The sequence below is a fragment of the Haliotis cracherodii genome, unplaced genomic scaffold (assembly GCF_022045235.1).
Source record: "Haliotis cracherodii isolate W230 unplaced genomic scaffold, xgHalCrac1.p SCAF_11, whole genome shotgun sequence".
Taxonomy (NCBI): domain Eukaryota; kingdom Metazoa; phylum Mollusca; class Gastropoda; order Lepetellida; family Haliotidae; genus Haliotis; species Haliotis cracherodii.
Genome location: NW_027266266.1, coordinates 15,140,614 through 15,156,935, shown reverse-complemented (window position 1 = coordinate 15,156,935; position 16,322 = coordinate 15,140,614). Strand labels below are relative to the sequence as shown.

Below are 16,322 nucleotides of genomic sequence, written 5' to 3'. Positions count from 1 at the left end.
ACTTCTGACGTAGCCGTGGATATAGTTGCGGATTCATACAGTTTGCACATCGGTTTATCGATTCATACCTCAATGAACCGAAAAAATACACAGTCAATCCTTAAATGAACATTATAGAAACCTGCTTGTAATGAATTTGGTCCATCTGCGGTCCTGGTTTCTTCACCCAGAACTGCATGTTGTGTGCATCATTTGAAACAAGAAATACACACAGGAACACTGGAAGTTTGTTAGTCTGCTTGTTGTTTAACGCCATACTCAGCAATATTCCAGCGACATGACAGCGGTCTGGACCAGACAATCCAGTGATTGACACCATGAGCATCGATCCACGCAATTGGGATCGATGACATGCATCAACCAAGTAAGCGAGCCTGACCACCCGATCCCGGTAGGCGCCTCTTACGACAAGCATAGTCGCCTGTTACGGCAAGAAAGGGTTCCCGAAGACCTATAATTCTACCCAACATCTTCACGGGTAGAACACTGGAAGTAGCAAGGTGACTGTTTTTTAAAACGTGGAACGTCACCGTCCCTTTACAAACTACATGAAGAAGGTATATGGTATTGGAAATGTACCGAGTTCTTTAACGGCTGTCTTTCGAAGTAAGGGAAATATGGAATACACATTAGTGGGCGTTTGTCTATAGTCGTGGAACAACCCACAACCACGCATCTATGCTATACATTTTGTCATCTGTAATGAATTGTTCTGGCCAGTTATGGGCGGTGGGGTAGCCAAGTGGTTAAAGCGTTCGCTCGTCGGAGCGCCCTTGTCGGTACAACGTGTCAACCCCGTTTCTGGTGTCCCCCGCCGTGATATTTGCTAGAACATTGCTAAAAGCGGCGTACAACCATACTCACTCATTATGACCATTTAGCCGTGTTTTCGGTTTATGGAACATGAAGTTGGAGAGAGATTTTATATTTTCAGCTGCTGCATCAAGACGTAACTTTGCATCTCTGGAAAGAGGAGCCGGACCCTTTACGGTTGCTTTCACTGCACAAGTTTCACGACATTCAACAGCGAATAGTTGTTTCTTTTTTTAAAATCTGAGGCAAAATAATAAGTTTTCCTTTTTTTCTCGTACAAATTTTGTCCTCTAAAAAGTCCCACATAGGTGGTATTCAAGGGGAACGAGTACTTAGATGTGTTCCAGGAAAAAAAAGAACTGTTACGAGTGGAATGGAACACAACAACGCAGGTCAAGTTGGTGCCAAAGGTTATATGATGTTGATTACTACACAATCAGATGATATGAAGCAACTCTATTTTATTTCAAATTACATATACTTATGATTTTGATTTTACAACAGAAGATGCAGGTGTCACAAGAAACATAATGTTATGTCACACAAGGTAATACATTATGTGATGTAGGTAACTGTTGCAAGAACTAACGTATGCTGTGTCACACAATGTAATAAATTATGTCAATCAATCTTTATTCACGCTCCAGGCCTATAGTACAGGTGACAGAGATGCTGCACACAATTGTAACTATTATTTACAAATTTGGTTCTTTATGACAGTGCACGGATAATATGCATGGCTAAATATTGTATTATTTATTTATATAGACTGTTTTTAACTATTGTCGGAATTTCACAATATTTGGATCATCAGAAGTAGTATACAGGAATATTTGTTTTCTCACAGTGGAGTACAATGGACATACAAGTAAAAAGTGATGTTCATCCTCTATATCTTGCCTATTACACATTTTACATAATCAGTCTGACCTTGGAGTTTTTGTGTATCTCCCACTCTCGATGCATAAATCATGGGATGAAAATCGAAATCTTGCCAATGAATTGCGGTATTTCTTTATTTTTACATAAAACAGATACTGTTCAGTGTATACATGAGTTTACAACATTCTATAATATAAAACATTATTCGATAATATCAACGAGAATGACCACGATTGCAAATAAATATATTTTAGCCTCTGTAGAAAAGAATTGGTACATACACATTCAGATTGTACAAATTGATCATACCAAACATTTCCAAAACCAGTATTGAATAACAAGTTTTTCACATCAGTTACCCAATTAGTCTTTCCATTCGTATGGTATAACATCATCATATTGTAACATTTCTGAGGGTATCTCGATGAATTCACTTTTTGAGGAGTTTCAGTCGGTACCTTATGACTTTCAGCTGTGAATATATAATGGAGGAAATCTACCACATTCTCCATAAACCATTGCGCTAGATGTGTTGGGTTTTACACCAAGACATTTACATGAAAATAAGTGTACCTTTTCGATATCATTAAATTGTTTTAATCCCCATATTTCATCAGATGTTAATTTTAACATCAAAGTTTTTAAAGAATGACTTTTAACATATATCACCAAGGATATGTATATTCTTAAATATACAAAATAAAACCTGAAAGCCTGAACCGATGCTTCTCCTAGATGAATAGACCAATTGAGACTGCTGCTGAATAAACACCCAAATATTTATAGTGTGTAGTCACATTCAAACTTTCACCTTTAAAGGGCCATTTTTCATTTTTGGCAAGTTTGCAACCATTTTTGAAAACAATAATCTTAGTTTGACTGTTAACAGTGAGTTTCCATTTATCATTTATATATATCATTCATCACTAGAAGCACCTGCTTCAAGAAGCGGAATTAATATACCAATAGACCCTGTTTCACGGGAAGTATCCCTCTTCAACATCACATTAAAGATAAATAATGTGATGTTTGTCAGTGTCACGAGAACCCATGTACTCTGTCATACATTGTTACAAATAATGTTATATTGGCTACAGTCACAAGAAGCCATGTACTATGTCACACAGTGTTACAATTAACCTATTTGCTATGTCACACAATGTTACAAATACCTTATTTGCTATGTAATACAATGTTACAAATAATGTGATGTTGGTCAGTGTCACAAGAGCCCATTTGCTATTTCACATAATGTTACAAATCATATTTTATTGGCTACAGTCACAAGAATCTATTTCCTATGTCACACAATGTTACAAATATCTTATTTGCTATGTAATACAATGTTACAAATAATGTGATGTTGGTCAATGTCACAAGAGCCAATGTGCTATGTCACACAACAATATTACAAATAATGTGATGTTGGTCAATGTCACAAGAACCTATTTGCTATTTCACATAATGTTACAAATGATATTTTATTGGCTACAGTCACAAGAACCTATGTCCTATGTCACACAATGTTACAAATAATGTGATATTGGTCAATGTCACAAGAACCTATTTGCTATTTCACATAATGTTACAAATGATATTTTATTGGCTACAGTCACAAGAACCTATGTCCTATGTCACACAATGTTACAAATAATGTGATATTGGTCAATGTCACAAGAACCTATTTGCTATTTCACATAATGTTACAAATGATATTTTATTGGCTACAGTCACAAGAACCTATGTCCTATGTCACACAATGTTACAAATAATGTGATATTGGTCAATGTCACAAGAACCTATTTGCTATTTCACATAATGTTACAAATACTATTTTATTGGCTACAGTCACAAGAACCTATGTCCTATGTCACACAATGTTACAAATAATGTGATGTTGGTCAGTGTCACAAGAACCTATTTGCTATTTCACACAATTTTACAAATAATGTTTTATTGGCTACAGTCACAAGAACCTATGTCCTATGTCACACAATGTTACACATAATGTGATGGTGATCAAAGTCACAAGATCGTATATGCCATTTTAAACAATGTGATGTTGATGACTGTCACAATAATCTGTATGTACAGCAGAAAATAAAAATATAATGTTACATTGGTGACAGTCACAAGAAGCTATAAGGTGTGTCACACAATGTTATAAATAATGTGAAGTTGGTCAATGTTACTCGATTCTCACGCATCGTAACAACTGATTATAAATTGATAGTAATCATAAGAACCAGTACGCTATGTCACACAATGCTACAGAAATGTTAGATTGGCTACAGTCATATAAAAAAACCGGAATGCCGTGTCAGACAATGTAACAAATGATGTGATATCCATTAGTTACAATAATATGTTACAATGTTACACTACATAACAGACCGCCTCCATGGTCTTGTGGTAGAGCGTCCGCCCGGAGAGCGGAAGGTCCAGGGTTCGATCCCGGGCCGCGTCATACGAAAAGACGTTAAAAGATTGTACTTGTTGTTACGCTGTCTAATGCTCTGCATTAAGGGGCTAAAACAAGGACTGGTCGGCTCGGAGTCAGTATACTGTGTCTGAGTGGGGTATTCGTGTTAAACTGCGGCATGGTATCTCAGTGAGCTAGCACTATAAATCGGCATCAGTCCGGACTAGTACAAGCAGCCACACACACACATACACGTGCATGCACGTCGCTATATAAGTGCAATAATCTTGGACGCGACGTTAAACCCAATTTCACCTCACCTCACTACATAACAAATAATGTTTTTGGAAGACCACCCTTGTAGGACATCCGACACTGACCTATACCTCAACCCTGATAATGCTGAGTGGTCAGAAAAGACATATTTGTAGGGCAAAGGAGGAAGTTATTATTTGGATTTCTAGGCCTGACCACCAACATCAAAATGGGATATGCGTTTTGCAACTATTTCACAATTAATGATCGGGTATGTATAAAAGCCTTTTTTATATTTGACACATGGAAACCGCTGAAATATACCTTTCAGTAATTCACTTAGGAGACAATTACAGGGGATGGTTGGCCCAATCTGTGGCTGTTAGCGTTAGATCCCTTAGTCGTACCGGAATCGGATGCAGGAATCCTAGGGTCCTCCTGACTCTTGGTTAATCAGCATTTTATCCATGGTCCTGGGCTTCCTTAAAGTCCGAATGGTCTATGGTTTTCTTGCTACATTTACCCAATCTCATTCAAATCAAATCTTAGTTCTCGCTACCGCTAAACAAAGATCTAAGGACATCCCATTAGGGATCACGCCAGAACGACCTTACATCCGTCCAATCAGAACGTCGCTTACCAGATCATGAACGTGACAGTCGGAATGTGATTTCTAATCATGCAACCTCAAAAACTTTAATATGGGGTATTCCGAACGATAGTAACGGGCTTAAAGACTGAATCCATACAGATTTAGATAATCGATTAGTCATTCCAGAATGTTCTTTTGTTCAGGTTCCAAATTTTTAATCGAGAATTTTTCAAAATATGTTTCCAGGCGTAGTCGCCAATTTGAAATTAGTGCCGTAAAGCACGAGAAAGTTGCCATCTGATCGGCCAATGTCGACTTCTTGTCAGTCATTCCATTGGTCGGTCAAAGTTCGCGCAAGGTCGGTCTGACGTGACCCCTAATGGGGTGCCCTCAGATCTTTGTTTAGCGGTATCGAGAACTAAGATCTGATTTTAATGAGATTGACATTTACCTGACACGCTGACTTGTGATAAACTGAAATACTGTCAACAGCGACTCTAAACTCACATTTTCTTAAAATCACTCCGTTTCAAATGTCTGTGCGTCCTTCCGGCTTTCCGAATGACTTCCGCCATATCAATTCTACATAGTTCAACAAAGGCTGCAACCAGAATGTTGATGAGATCCCTGTCAGACTTGCCTCTGTTGGTCTGTATCCAAAACACAAGTAGTTTGAAAGCTTGACTAAAATTTTGTCGAGTTGCTTCTTCACAGACCCGGGCTATATCAGAACTGCCAATATTCAGCTCCACCAACACTCGGTTCCATTCAGTCATGGAAAGTTGCTCGCTCAGGGCCAGTAGGCTTTTCTCGCTCAACACAGGGTGCCCTAATCAAGGATAATAAATAAAAATAGTAAAACCATCCCCATATAATTCTGATGATTGTTGATGTACTTTTAGACTATGTCCAATGCGTGAGTGAGCTGGGTTTAACGCCGCTTTTAACAGTATTCCAGTTATATCGCGGCGTGTCAGCTAAATGTGGGAGGAAAGCCTGAAGTGATGCAGGTCTCAGACGTTTACCACTTCGGTGAAACTCACGAGCACAGGTATGGTGCTGACAAACCTAGAAACATAATCGCAGAAATTAGAATAATCAATAAAATTAAACATAGACATAGAGTTATGTGTGAATGACTTGAATCAAACTGCCAATAAGCTCGAGCCAAATCCCCTCTATACATCTTCCATATGCATAGGAAGGAAAAAAGTCCCAAAATTAATAAACGTGTTATGTCATTTCATTAAAAATATATACAATAATCAAACATCAGAGTGTAGAGCTATATGGACAAATCATACATTTTTCATTTGTGACAAAATGATAAAATTTTGGTATAATATTCTTACTTTTTTCGATTACTGATGCAGTGGATGAGGCAACGGTTGACTCTGACTTCATTGACGCTGCACGATTAACTGGCCTGTCAAACATTACATTCATTTCAGAGTCCGCCTCCACAGACTGCATTGTACTTGTTGATTGGCGGGTTACTGGCCTGCTGTCATCCCATTGGCTGTCGGGGGTATCTAACCCTTTGAAGACCACTCTTGTTACTGGGACATCCGACACTGGCCTATACTTCAGCTCGGTCTGGTAATGCTGAAAGGTCGGGAAACAGACACTGGTGGGACAAAGAAGGGTGTTCTTTGGGTTTCTGGTTCCAAGGCCAAGATCGAAATGGATAGAGTGAACCCACCGTCCTCTTCCTCCTCTGAAGTTGATGATGCTGTAAGTTGATGACGAGACCCTTGTCTGTAGAGGGAAGCTGACGTTATTGGTCGCAGCTGCTTTCACGAACGTGAGGTTATAGACATCACGTGGGACACATGAGACAGGGGCGAGATTTCCTCCAAGCTCGATCTTGATCCTTTCTCTGTCCGACACTGGAATGTCACGGGATCTGCTCATCTCGATCTCCTTCATGCCTGCTCTACGATGTATCCGGAGGACCTTCTCTACCTTACAGGACTCCACGACGTCCAGGAGGACTGTAGGTCCTATAGCACGCACCTTGATGAGGGATAGAAGGGTACAGAGGTTCTCCTTTCCGGCCAAGATGCGGGCAGCTGTCAAGACATCTTGGTTGGAGGCAGATTTGTCTTTACGGACGGCACTGTAGCTTAGTACATAAAAAAGTAAACGTGAGTGGGGTTTTAATCTATTTTAACAACACTAATGGGCTTCACATACCTAACCCCTGTGGTAATTGAACCATGTCTTCAATGATCCTTGTCTACTCTTTAACCGGTAGTTGTCTTAACGCCCGGAAACAAGAACAGACATATCACAATATCAGCTCAATGTCATGTTTCCATGTGTTCTGTTAATGGTCAGATGTCAGACGTATGTCAGCAACGTTTGTTTGTCTGTTTTTATTTTAACGCCGCACTCAGCAATATTCCTGCTATAGGACGGCGGTCTGTTAATAATCGAGTCTGGACCAGACAATCCGGTGATTGATTACATCGATCCATGCATCAACCAAGTCAGTGAGCCTGTACCTTGTTTAATATACATCTCAAACAGTTCACAAAAATGGTCATTATCATATGAACAATCTTCTTTGTATTTACGCCTTTAAAATTGTTGTTTAACGACGCAACAGGCAATATTCTAGCTATATCACGGCGATGAAAAACATCATGAACATAGATCTATGCAATTGGGACATGCATCAACCACTTCCCGTTACGCCTCTTACGACAGGTATGGGTTGCTGAAGATCAATTCTAATCCGGATCTTCACGGATGATCAGCAAATGCAAAATGTCAACGCCAGAGAACAATAAATGTCGATTATTCGCCGGAACAGAATGTACTGGGCGGAAAGAAAGAAAGACAGGGGTCAGAAAATGATAAAATGTTACAAAGAAACCCCGTCATTTCGGAGCATGGAAGTTCAATTGCAGATTGAAAAATTAACCCAAATGCACCAAAGAAGAACTCTGTATCCATCATATGATTGTCAGGAATTAATGTTATTAATGAGTTCAATTTGAACGCCGAGATAAATGGATTCACTGCAGTTATGTAAAACGTTAATTAAACCCTAATGTTTCTGGAAAGACAAAAAAGGATAACCGACAACATCAATCAACCAGATGGGAAAGTGGTTTGAATGTATGTGAAGATGAAACGGATCATACCCTGAGAAATGTTTGACAGGAATGCTGTAAGAGCTCTCCTCCCTTGTCGGTTCATCCTGAACGATTTCTACTTCATCGCCCTCCCATCTGAGGAACACCACTTCCCCTTCCACCTCTTCTTCCTCTTTCTCATCCTCTGACTTGTGTATGGGAAGACAGACCTCCACGAGATGCTTGAGGCACGTGTCATGCACGTGTTGCACGTGCAGTATTGTGGTGAAGCCAAGGATGCAGTTAAAGGTGGAGGGATTGTAGGTCTTGTATTTCATACTCCTCTTGGGGTCAACTGTCTCCACCTTGACGGATGAAAAATGGATGGTTTACGTGGCATGTTTGTTATAATAATAATAACAATGATAATGATAATGATAATGATAATAATAAAAATAATAATACGAAATGTCACGCCAGGAATACAGCCCTTCTTACAATCTGGGTAATACAGAGTTGGGGAGTCTTCACATTTTCCGAAAAATATTTTTTCGGTGGGCCGACATGCCTTCCTGGAAGAAGTCCCATTCGCTGTCTGGGCTGCGCGTAGAGGGGGCAAGGGTCCTCAGCTGAGCTGATGATGAGCCTAACCAGTCTGACTGTGCCAGGATCACACAAACCCTATTTTCTACATGTACTTATTTTAATCTGTATACTACTACTACTACTACTACTACTACTACTACTACTACTACTACTACTACTACCACTGTCACTACCACTACCACTACCACTACCACTACCACCACTACTATTTAATTTTGATTCCCACTGTGATAGCAATACCATAACGAATCCTTTTGAAATGGTATACATACTATGAACTTAAAATTTGTATCTTTCTCCACGGTGCCTTCTGGGAAATTGACTGTGACGTGTTGATCTTTATCAGAGACAAAATTGAAGCCCTTAGGAGTGATAACATGCTCTTCTGGCTTGAGTCGCGCAATCACGCACAGAGACTTGAACTCCTTGATACTTGCCTTGACGTTGCGGTTCTATATTAAAACAGGAACACCTTACAACATCATCAATCAAACGAATTCTATTTTGTTTCATGTATTATGTCTTGCTCAAAGACGACAACATATTGTTCGAACTCTTTGTAGACAGAAATTTCTCGTGAGCAATTAATATTTGAGTTTTTAAACTTGGAACCCATTGTCAACGATTCGAATGATGCTAGTTTTTGACGAAAACGAAATGCCATCATGATAGTGAGTGAGTGAGTGAGTATGGTTTTACGCCGCTTTTAGCAATATTCCAGCAATATCACGGCGGGGGGCACCGGAAATGGGCTTCACAAATTGTACCCATGTCGGGAATCGAACCCGGGTCCTCGGCGTGACGAGCGAACACTTTAACCACTAGGCTACCCGAGCCCCTCCATCATGATACTGCCATCATGATCCCTGTTAATATAGATTTGTTACTTTAATGACATTTGATTCTTTTACACTATTCTAACATTTATTCTGATTTAACCCTTTCTGTAAGTGTATTGAAATTCCATAAGTATGGTTTATGAAGTCAGGGTAATGTCCAACCTTGTATTCAGCTGGGCGGCGTGACCAGACCCCCGCATTCTCCACCATGAAAAAGAAGTCGTACATTTTCTCTGGTCGCACCTTGCTGCGTGGAATCAGCACCGGGATGTTGATGATGACGTCATCAGGCATACGTACATTGTCTATCCCATCTGTTTCAAAGATGAGGCTCACCAGACGCTCGCTGGAACTCAGCTGTGCACAAATTTAACAAGAAAAGGTTGACTTTAAAAATCAATGTTAACCCGTAAACAGTCATTTAATGCAACCATGTGTAAGACACGTACAGGCAACGTACGTGCAACGTCCATGCCACATACATGCAAAAACAAACAACATACCTGCAACATTCCTGCAACAAACTTGCAACATTCCTGCAACGCCCATGCAACATAATTGCAACGTCCATGCAACATACCTGCAAAAACAGACAACATACCTACAACGCCCATGCAACACACCTGCAACCTACCAGCAACATTCATGCAACATACCTGCAACGTCCATTCAACATACCTGCAAAAACAGACAATATACCTGCAACATCTATTCAACATACCTGCAACATTCATGCAACATACCTACAAAAACAGACAACATACCTGCAACGTCCATGCAACATACCTGCAACATTCATGCAACACACCTGCAAAAACAGACAACATACTTGCAACGTCCATGCAATATACCTGCAAAAACAGACAACATACCTGCTAAAACAGACAACATACCTCTAACATATACATGCAAAATACGTGAAAAAACAGACAACATACCTGCAATGTGCAACAAAAATATAAAACATATAGGCGACATACATGCAGAATATGTACAGGAGCATGCCAACTCTATATATCAGCAAACACCGGCATCGTACAGACATAAATATTGCAAGAATTACTATGCAGCTTGTGGGACACAATCCAGTGAAGCAGCATTTAGCTGCAGCTCATGACCTATGGACAATAAATAGTTTCTGACCCGCATCTGTACGAGCTGCCAGTTTCTCCTCAGTACATCCAGTTCTACCAGCTTACACTTCACATCTTCATGCTTCAAAGGGACATCTGCGAGCACGCCGTGGCCCAGTGGCTTGATCGCTCGCTCCATAGCATTGGGACTGCTTTCGCGGGCAACAAATATATCCCTGATAAACAAAAGATACGACTAAATGAATTCTTAAATTGGTGGTCATGTTCAATACGCATCTATTTGGGGACCTTTTAGTAAAATGTCAACAATATCCTACATGTATACGTTTTGCAGAAAGAGGTATGTGTGTGTGTGTGTGCGTGCGTGCATGTGTGTGTGTGTGTGTGTGTGTGTGTGTGTGTAAGGAATGCATGGGAAGAACATAAGAAAAAAAAAGATATTTCGAGAAAGCAGTTATTTAATAAATATTCACTGGGTGTTTATTATATTATTTGACAATATAACATTGATACTTATTCTTAAAAAATATTGACATTTGCGATTACGTTAAAATACACAAGTTATAAATGTCTCATAATGCGTATGTCCTTGTTTAATGAATACTTGTATTTATTTAAACTTGATATATTACATCCTCGTCCCACATTTTAGAAAGGAGGAGTAAGAATATGTATGACTTTGCACTTCAACTTCAAATTAGTTTAATGATAAACGAAAGACAAAATCACTGACACGAGTGTGACCCAAACGAGTGAGTGAGTATGGTTTTACACCGCTTTTAGCAATATTCCAGCAATATCACGGCGGGGGACACCAGAAACGGGCTTCACACATTGTACCCAACCCATGTCGGGAATCGAACCCGGGTCATCGGCGTGACGAGCGAACGCTTTAACCACTAGGCCACCCGACCGCCCATCTAAGATTAGTATAGGTCATTTGTCAGAATTTGGAGCTACTCAACAATGTGATATAACACAACCACTGCGGGGGAACCTGCCTTGATGTTACAGACTGACTGATACACGAGGCCCGAGTTAGCACTGCAGGCATGTTACCGAGCGAATCAGATATGTAACCCTGAGTAGAATTTACACAAGTGATAAGACTATCGCAAATGACGCCAAGCTCGCTTCGTGAATTGAGTCCTTGCCATTGACATATCGATATTTTACTGTTACTGATTACTGTTATCAACCATGGCCAGGACTAACTGCATATGCCATGGGTGAGTGAGTGGATTGTTCTTAAAGGGCAGTGGACATGTAAGTGAAGCCAGTGTGACCCGCTCATAATTGCAGACTGAGGAAATAATTAAGGAATCAATTAACCTTTAAGGAAATTTATGGGGTTGAACATTCCAAAGAAGTCAATGAAGCGTTCTTGCAAAATTCCGAATGGGTCGTTACAACACTCAGCACTCTCTCATCGAGTTTATCCCTTTTGAATGAATGGCTGAATGAATGAATGAATATTGTTTTACGACACATTAGCAATTTTACACTTGTTAACAGAGACATCTTCCCTTTGAAGTTGAGGATGATAAACACGTTTTATTAAATAACCTGTATGAGTGAGTAGTATGTTTTTTGGTCGCTTTTAGCAATATTCCAGCAGGGGACGCCAGAAATCGCCTTTACACATTGTGCCCATGTGGGGAATTGAACCCAGGTCTTCGGCGTGACGAGCGATCGCTTTAACCACGAGGCTACCGACCCCCATTTACATGTTTGAAGTGGAAAGATAATGTTTTGCAGAAGCGTGTGTAATTGTACCGCCATTAGGAAGGTAGGTTTTATACACTCAAGCCCTGATGTACTTTTAGTATCTGCCAAGGCCTGCCAGTGTCGCCCTAAAATCGAAAGTTTTATACGGGTAGATGTTAGTGTGATCCTCAATATATTGTAAATGTTGTTATTGTATATATCGTTTATGGCCTCTCGTAACTAGTGGGGTGGCTCCTTATATTTTGCTGTGTATGATTTAAGATGTTATGATCGAGTAGGGTGTGACAATGGAGCCAGTAGAATACCGAGCAGTGATTAGGTTTTTATATTTGAAAGGTCGCACACCAAAAGAAACCTTCGATGAAATGAAAGCAACTTATGGGGAAGATGCCCTATCATATGACGTTGTTAAACACTGGCATCGCCAGTTCATGTGTGGTCGGACATCTGTGGAAAACAGCTGCCATTCCTGGTCGCCCCCATTCAGCCATTGATGAGGACACTATCCATCAAGTGGAGACCGCCATTTTGGCAGACCGACGTATAACTGCTCGCCAGATAGCACAAGATGTCAAGATCAGTGTAAGGTCTGTGGAAAAAAAATCATCCATGGCAATTTGAACATGCATAAGGTGTCTGCACGATGGATTCCCAGGTTGCTCACACCTTTCCAAAAGCAGGAACGAGTCAATTGCTCAAAGGATCTTTGGACATGTGCCAAAAAAAACAACAGGCAAACCTTTATGACAGACGTATCACACAGGATGAAACATGGGTCCATCACTATGATCCTGAGACTAAAGTTCAGTCGATGCAATGGAAGCATGTGTAGTCACCACCCCCAAAGAAGGCACGTGTCCAACCCTCTGCAGGCAAGGTCATGCTCACGGTGTTTTGGGACCAGCACGGAGTAGTGATGGTGGATTTCTTGGCAAAGGGTGCCACAATTACAGGAGCTTATCATGCTTCACTGCTGCGGAAATTGCGGGACGCCATCAAGCTTAAGAGGCGTGGCATGCTGACCAAGGGTGTCCGTCTCCTGCAAGACAATGCTCCAGTACACAACTCTCATGTTGCCCAGACAGAAGCGCGGTCCTGTGGCTATGAAAGTCCTGGTTTGAGACGCAAAATGAGGGCTTTTACAAGCGAGGTCTCCATAGTTGCATGAAACGATGGGAGAAGTGTGTAACTCTTGGTGGTTCCTATGTGGAGAAAGACTAATACCTATGCCAAGTTTCATTCCACTAGGTACATCGGAAGTAGGTCAGTTGAAATCTTTAATGAACACCCCTCGTACTATTCATAAACTCGTCAGTCCAGACAAAATGTAACTCCGGAATTTCAGCCTAGTTCGGCAAGGGAGGAAACTGGACCTATATAGTCAGTTAACGCCCTTGCCTCTAGAAGATGTGATATGGCGGGTGAAATATCATTCACTCACTCACTTCACTCATAGATATTATGTATTAATTATGTGGATGGATGGATAGAGGTTGAAGTGATGATTGTCATGCCGTAGGCTCGCGTTCGGTTCTTCCTGTGATTTAAGTGAACCATCACCACTGTTCATTGGGTTTGAGGTGAGGTGATATGGGGTTTAGCGACGTACATGCACGTGTGTGTGTGGCTGCTTGTACTAATCCGGACTAATGCATATTAATATCATGCTAGCCCACTGAGATACCATGCCGCAGTTTAACATGAATACACAACCAGACAGTATACTGTCTCCGAGCCGACCAGTCATTGTTTTAGCCCCTTAATGCCGAACGCAAGACAGGGTAGCAAGTACCATCTTTTAACGTCTTTTGGTATGACGCGGCCGGGAATCGAACCCCGGACCTTTCCCTTTCCGGGCGGCCGCTCTACTATTAGACCACGGAGGCGGTCGGCATTAAACGTCATCAGTCAAACGCCGTCAATTCTACATAGTCCTGCACAGACAATATGTTCATCTCCCGATGTAAATACCACAACTAAAACATGGATTTCCTACCCAGCTTCCTCCTCTTCCTCTTCATCTGAGGAGGAGGATACATCCTCGTTTTCATCCTCTCCCGCCATGTTGGTGTCTGGAGCTGATGTGATGCCGACATCAGAAGATTTCCTGAACAAATTAAATACACGCCTGAAAGACTAAATCGTCATACTGTAAACTGACATACGGCGCATGCTCGCAATGATATTTTACGGGACATTAATGAGTGAGTGAGTGAGTATGGTTTTACCCCGCTTTTAGCAATATTCCAGCAATATCACGGCGGGGGACACCACAATTGGGCTTCACACATTGTACCCATGTCGGGAATCGAACCCGGGTCTTCGGCATGACGAGGGAACGCTTTAACCACTAGGCTACCCGACCGCCCCACGGGACATTAATATTCGAGGGAGCAGGTGCCTTGGACTTTTGTAAACAATATCGTTTTCGGTCACTGCTGGCTTTTGACGAACTTTACCGAACCCTTCGCGAACTCCTTTAATGATATCACGAACACCTGGTGTCAGCACTGACTTTCAGAGATTCATTCATGATCTCTTCATAAGCAAGTGCCCAACAACCTTGCAGGGTATGTAGTTGAGTTTATGAAAATACCTTCCATTTCTTTTTCATGTTCCAAAAGATGTTTTTGTTTTGTTTGTTGTTTAACGCCGTACTCAGCAACATTCCAGGTATATGATGGCGGTCTGGAAATAATCTAGTCTGGACCAGTAATCCAGTGATTGATATCATGAGCACTGATATGGATACGATTACATACATCAACCAAGTCAGCGAGCATGACCACTCTACCCCGTTAGTCGCTTCTAACGACAAGCACCGTCACCTTTTACGGCAAGCATGGGTTGCTGAAGACCTATTCTTCACCGGATCTTCACGGGTCGCCAAAAATATGACATAAATGTGAATCGTCAACGACAGAGTATAACCAGTCTCGATTATCCGACGAAATGGATCCCTTTGCGCGCAAAAGGCAAATAAGGGGTGTAAATTATATGAATGGATCACTGAAAATAAGTGATTTCATCAGGAGTTCGCGAACATGTCCGTTCACTTTTTGAAAGTTAACCCTTAACACGTTGCTGTGCGGCAGCGTGGACGAACAATGACAACACGCGTGGAGGACTGTGATAGGTTTCATAGCTCACTCCAATATACTACTTTTCATTTGCAGACTATAGTTTCTTCTCTTGATTTTTTGTCTAAGATAATTATGTCGATTGTTGATATCTAACCACAGACCACAAACGATACATTAGAAACAATGAATTATGAATGTGTTTGAACGCCACTTTTTATGTTGTTTCAACTTACCAAGTGAAACATGACACCGTCGATGACGTTTCCATGTACAAGCGATGACAGACTAAGATCATAATGAGGGCTAATCTTGGATTCGAACCCACGACAAGCGCGCCCTGGTTTAGCAAAGTGACCACCGACCACATATCTCCGGCCACGTGGTACAGCAAGATATCATCTGAGCTCACCTCGGAACCCATCTGCAACACTGACTATAGCCAACAGATACGTTTTGTTTTGTTTGTTTGTTGTTTAACGCCGCTCTCAGCAATATTCCAGCTATATGACGTCGGTCTGTAAATAATCGAGTCGGGACCAGACGATCCAGTTGCATAGTCACCTGTTACGGCACGCATTGGTTTCTGAAGACCTATTCTACCCCGCATCTTCACAGGTCCCAACAGATACGTACCCATAGAGGACTTCTCCGATTTCACAACGGTCCATGTTTGTAATCCACTCACAACCTATAGCTAGACCAGTTTGTGTACATATTGATATGGGATCTGGCTGTACACAGGTCAGGCATTGATTGAACGTTCTTAAATCAGTGTTGATAAGTATTGGTAACACAACAACGTGTGTCTCCAAAAGACGAAGTGTTGTGAGTGAGTGAGTGAGTGAGTGAGTGAGTGAGTGAGTGGGTGGGTGGGTGGGTGGGTGGATGAGTGAGTGAGTGAGTGAGTGACCAGACTTGGTCATGC

General features: G+C 41.2%; 1 protein-coding gene across 1 annotated transcript; it reads right to left on the bottom strand.

The window, feature by feature from the left end:
• Positions 1-5,467: 5,467 nt before the first annotated feature.
• LOC139455440 (uncharacterized) lies at positions 5,468-16,065 on the bottom strand. The gene is made up of 8 exons (XM_071236991.1): positions 16,031-16,065; positions 14,311-14,421; positions 10,636-10,801; positions 9,655-9,849; positions 8,926-9,105; positions 8,117-8,412; positions 6,317-7,089; positions 5,468-5,793 (listed from the first exon to the last, which is right to left on the bottom strand). Exons 1-8 carry the CDS (start codon positions 16,063-16,065, stop codon positions 5,468-5,470), a joined length of 2,082 nt encoding a protein of 693 aa, XP_071093092.1.
• Between the last annotated feature and the right edge of the window lie 257 nt (positions 16,066-16,322).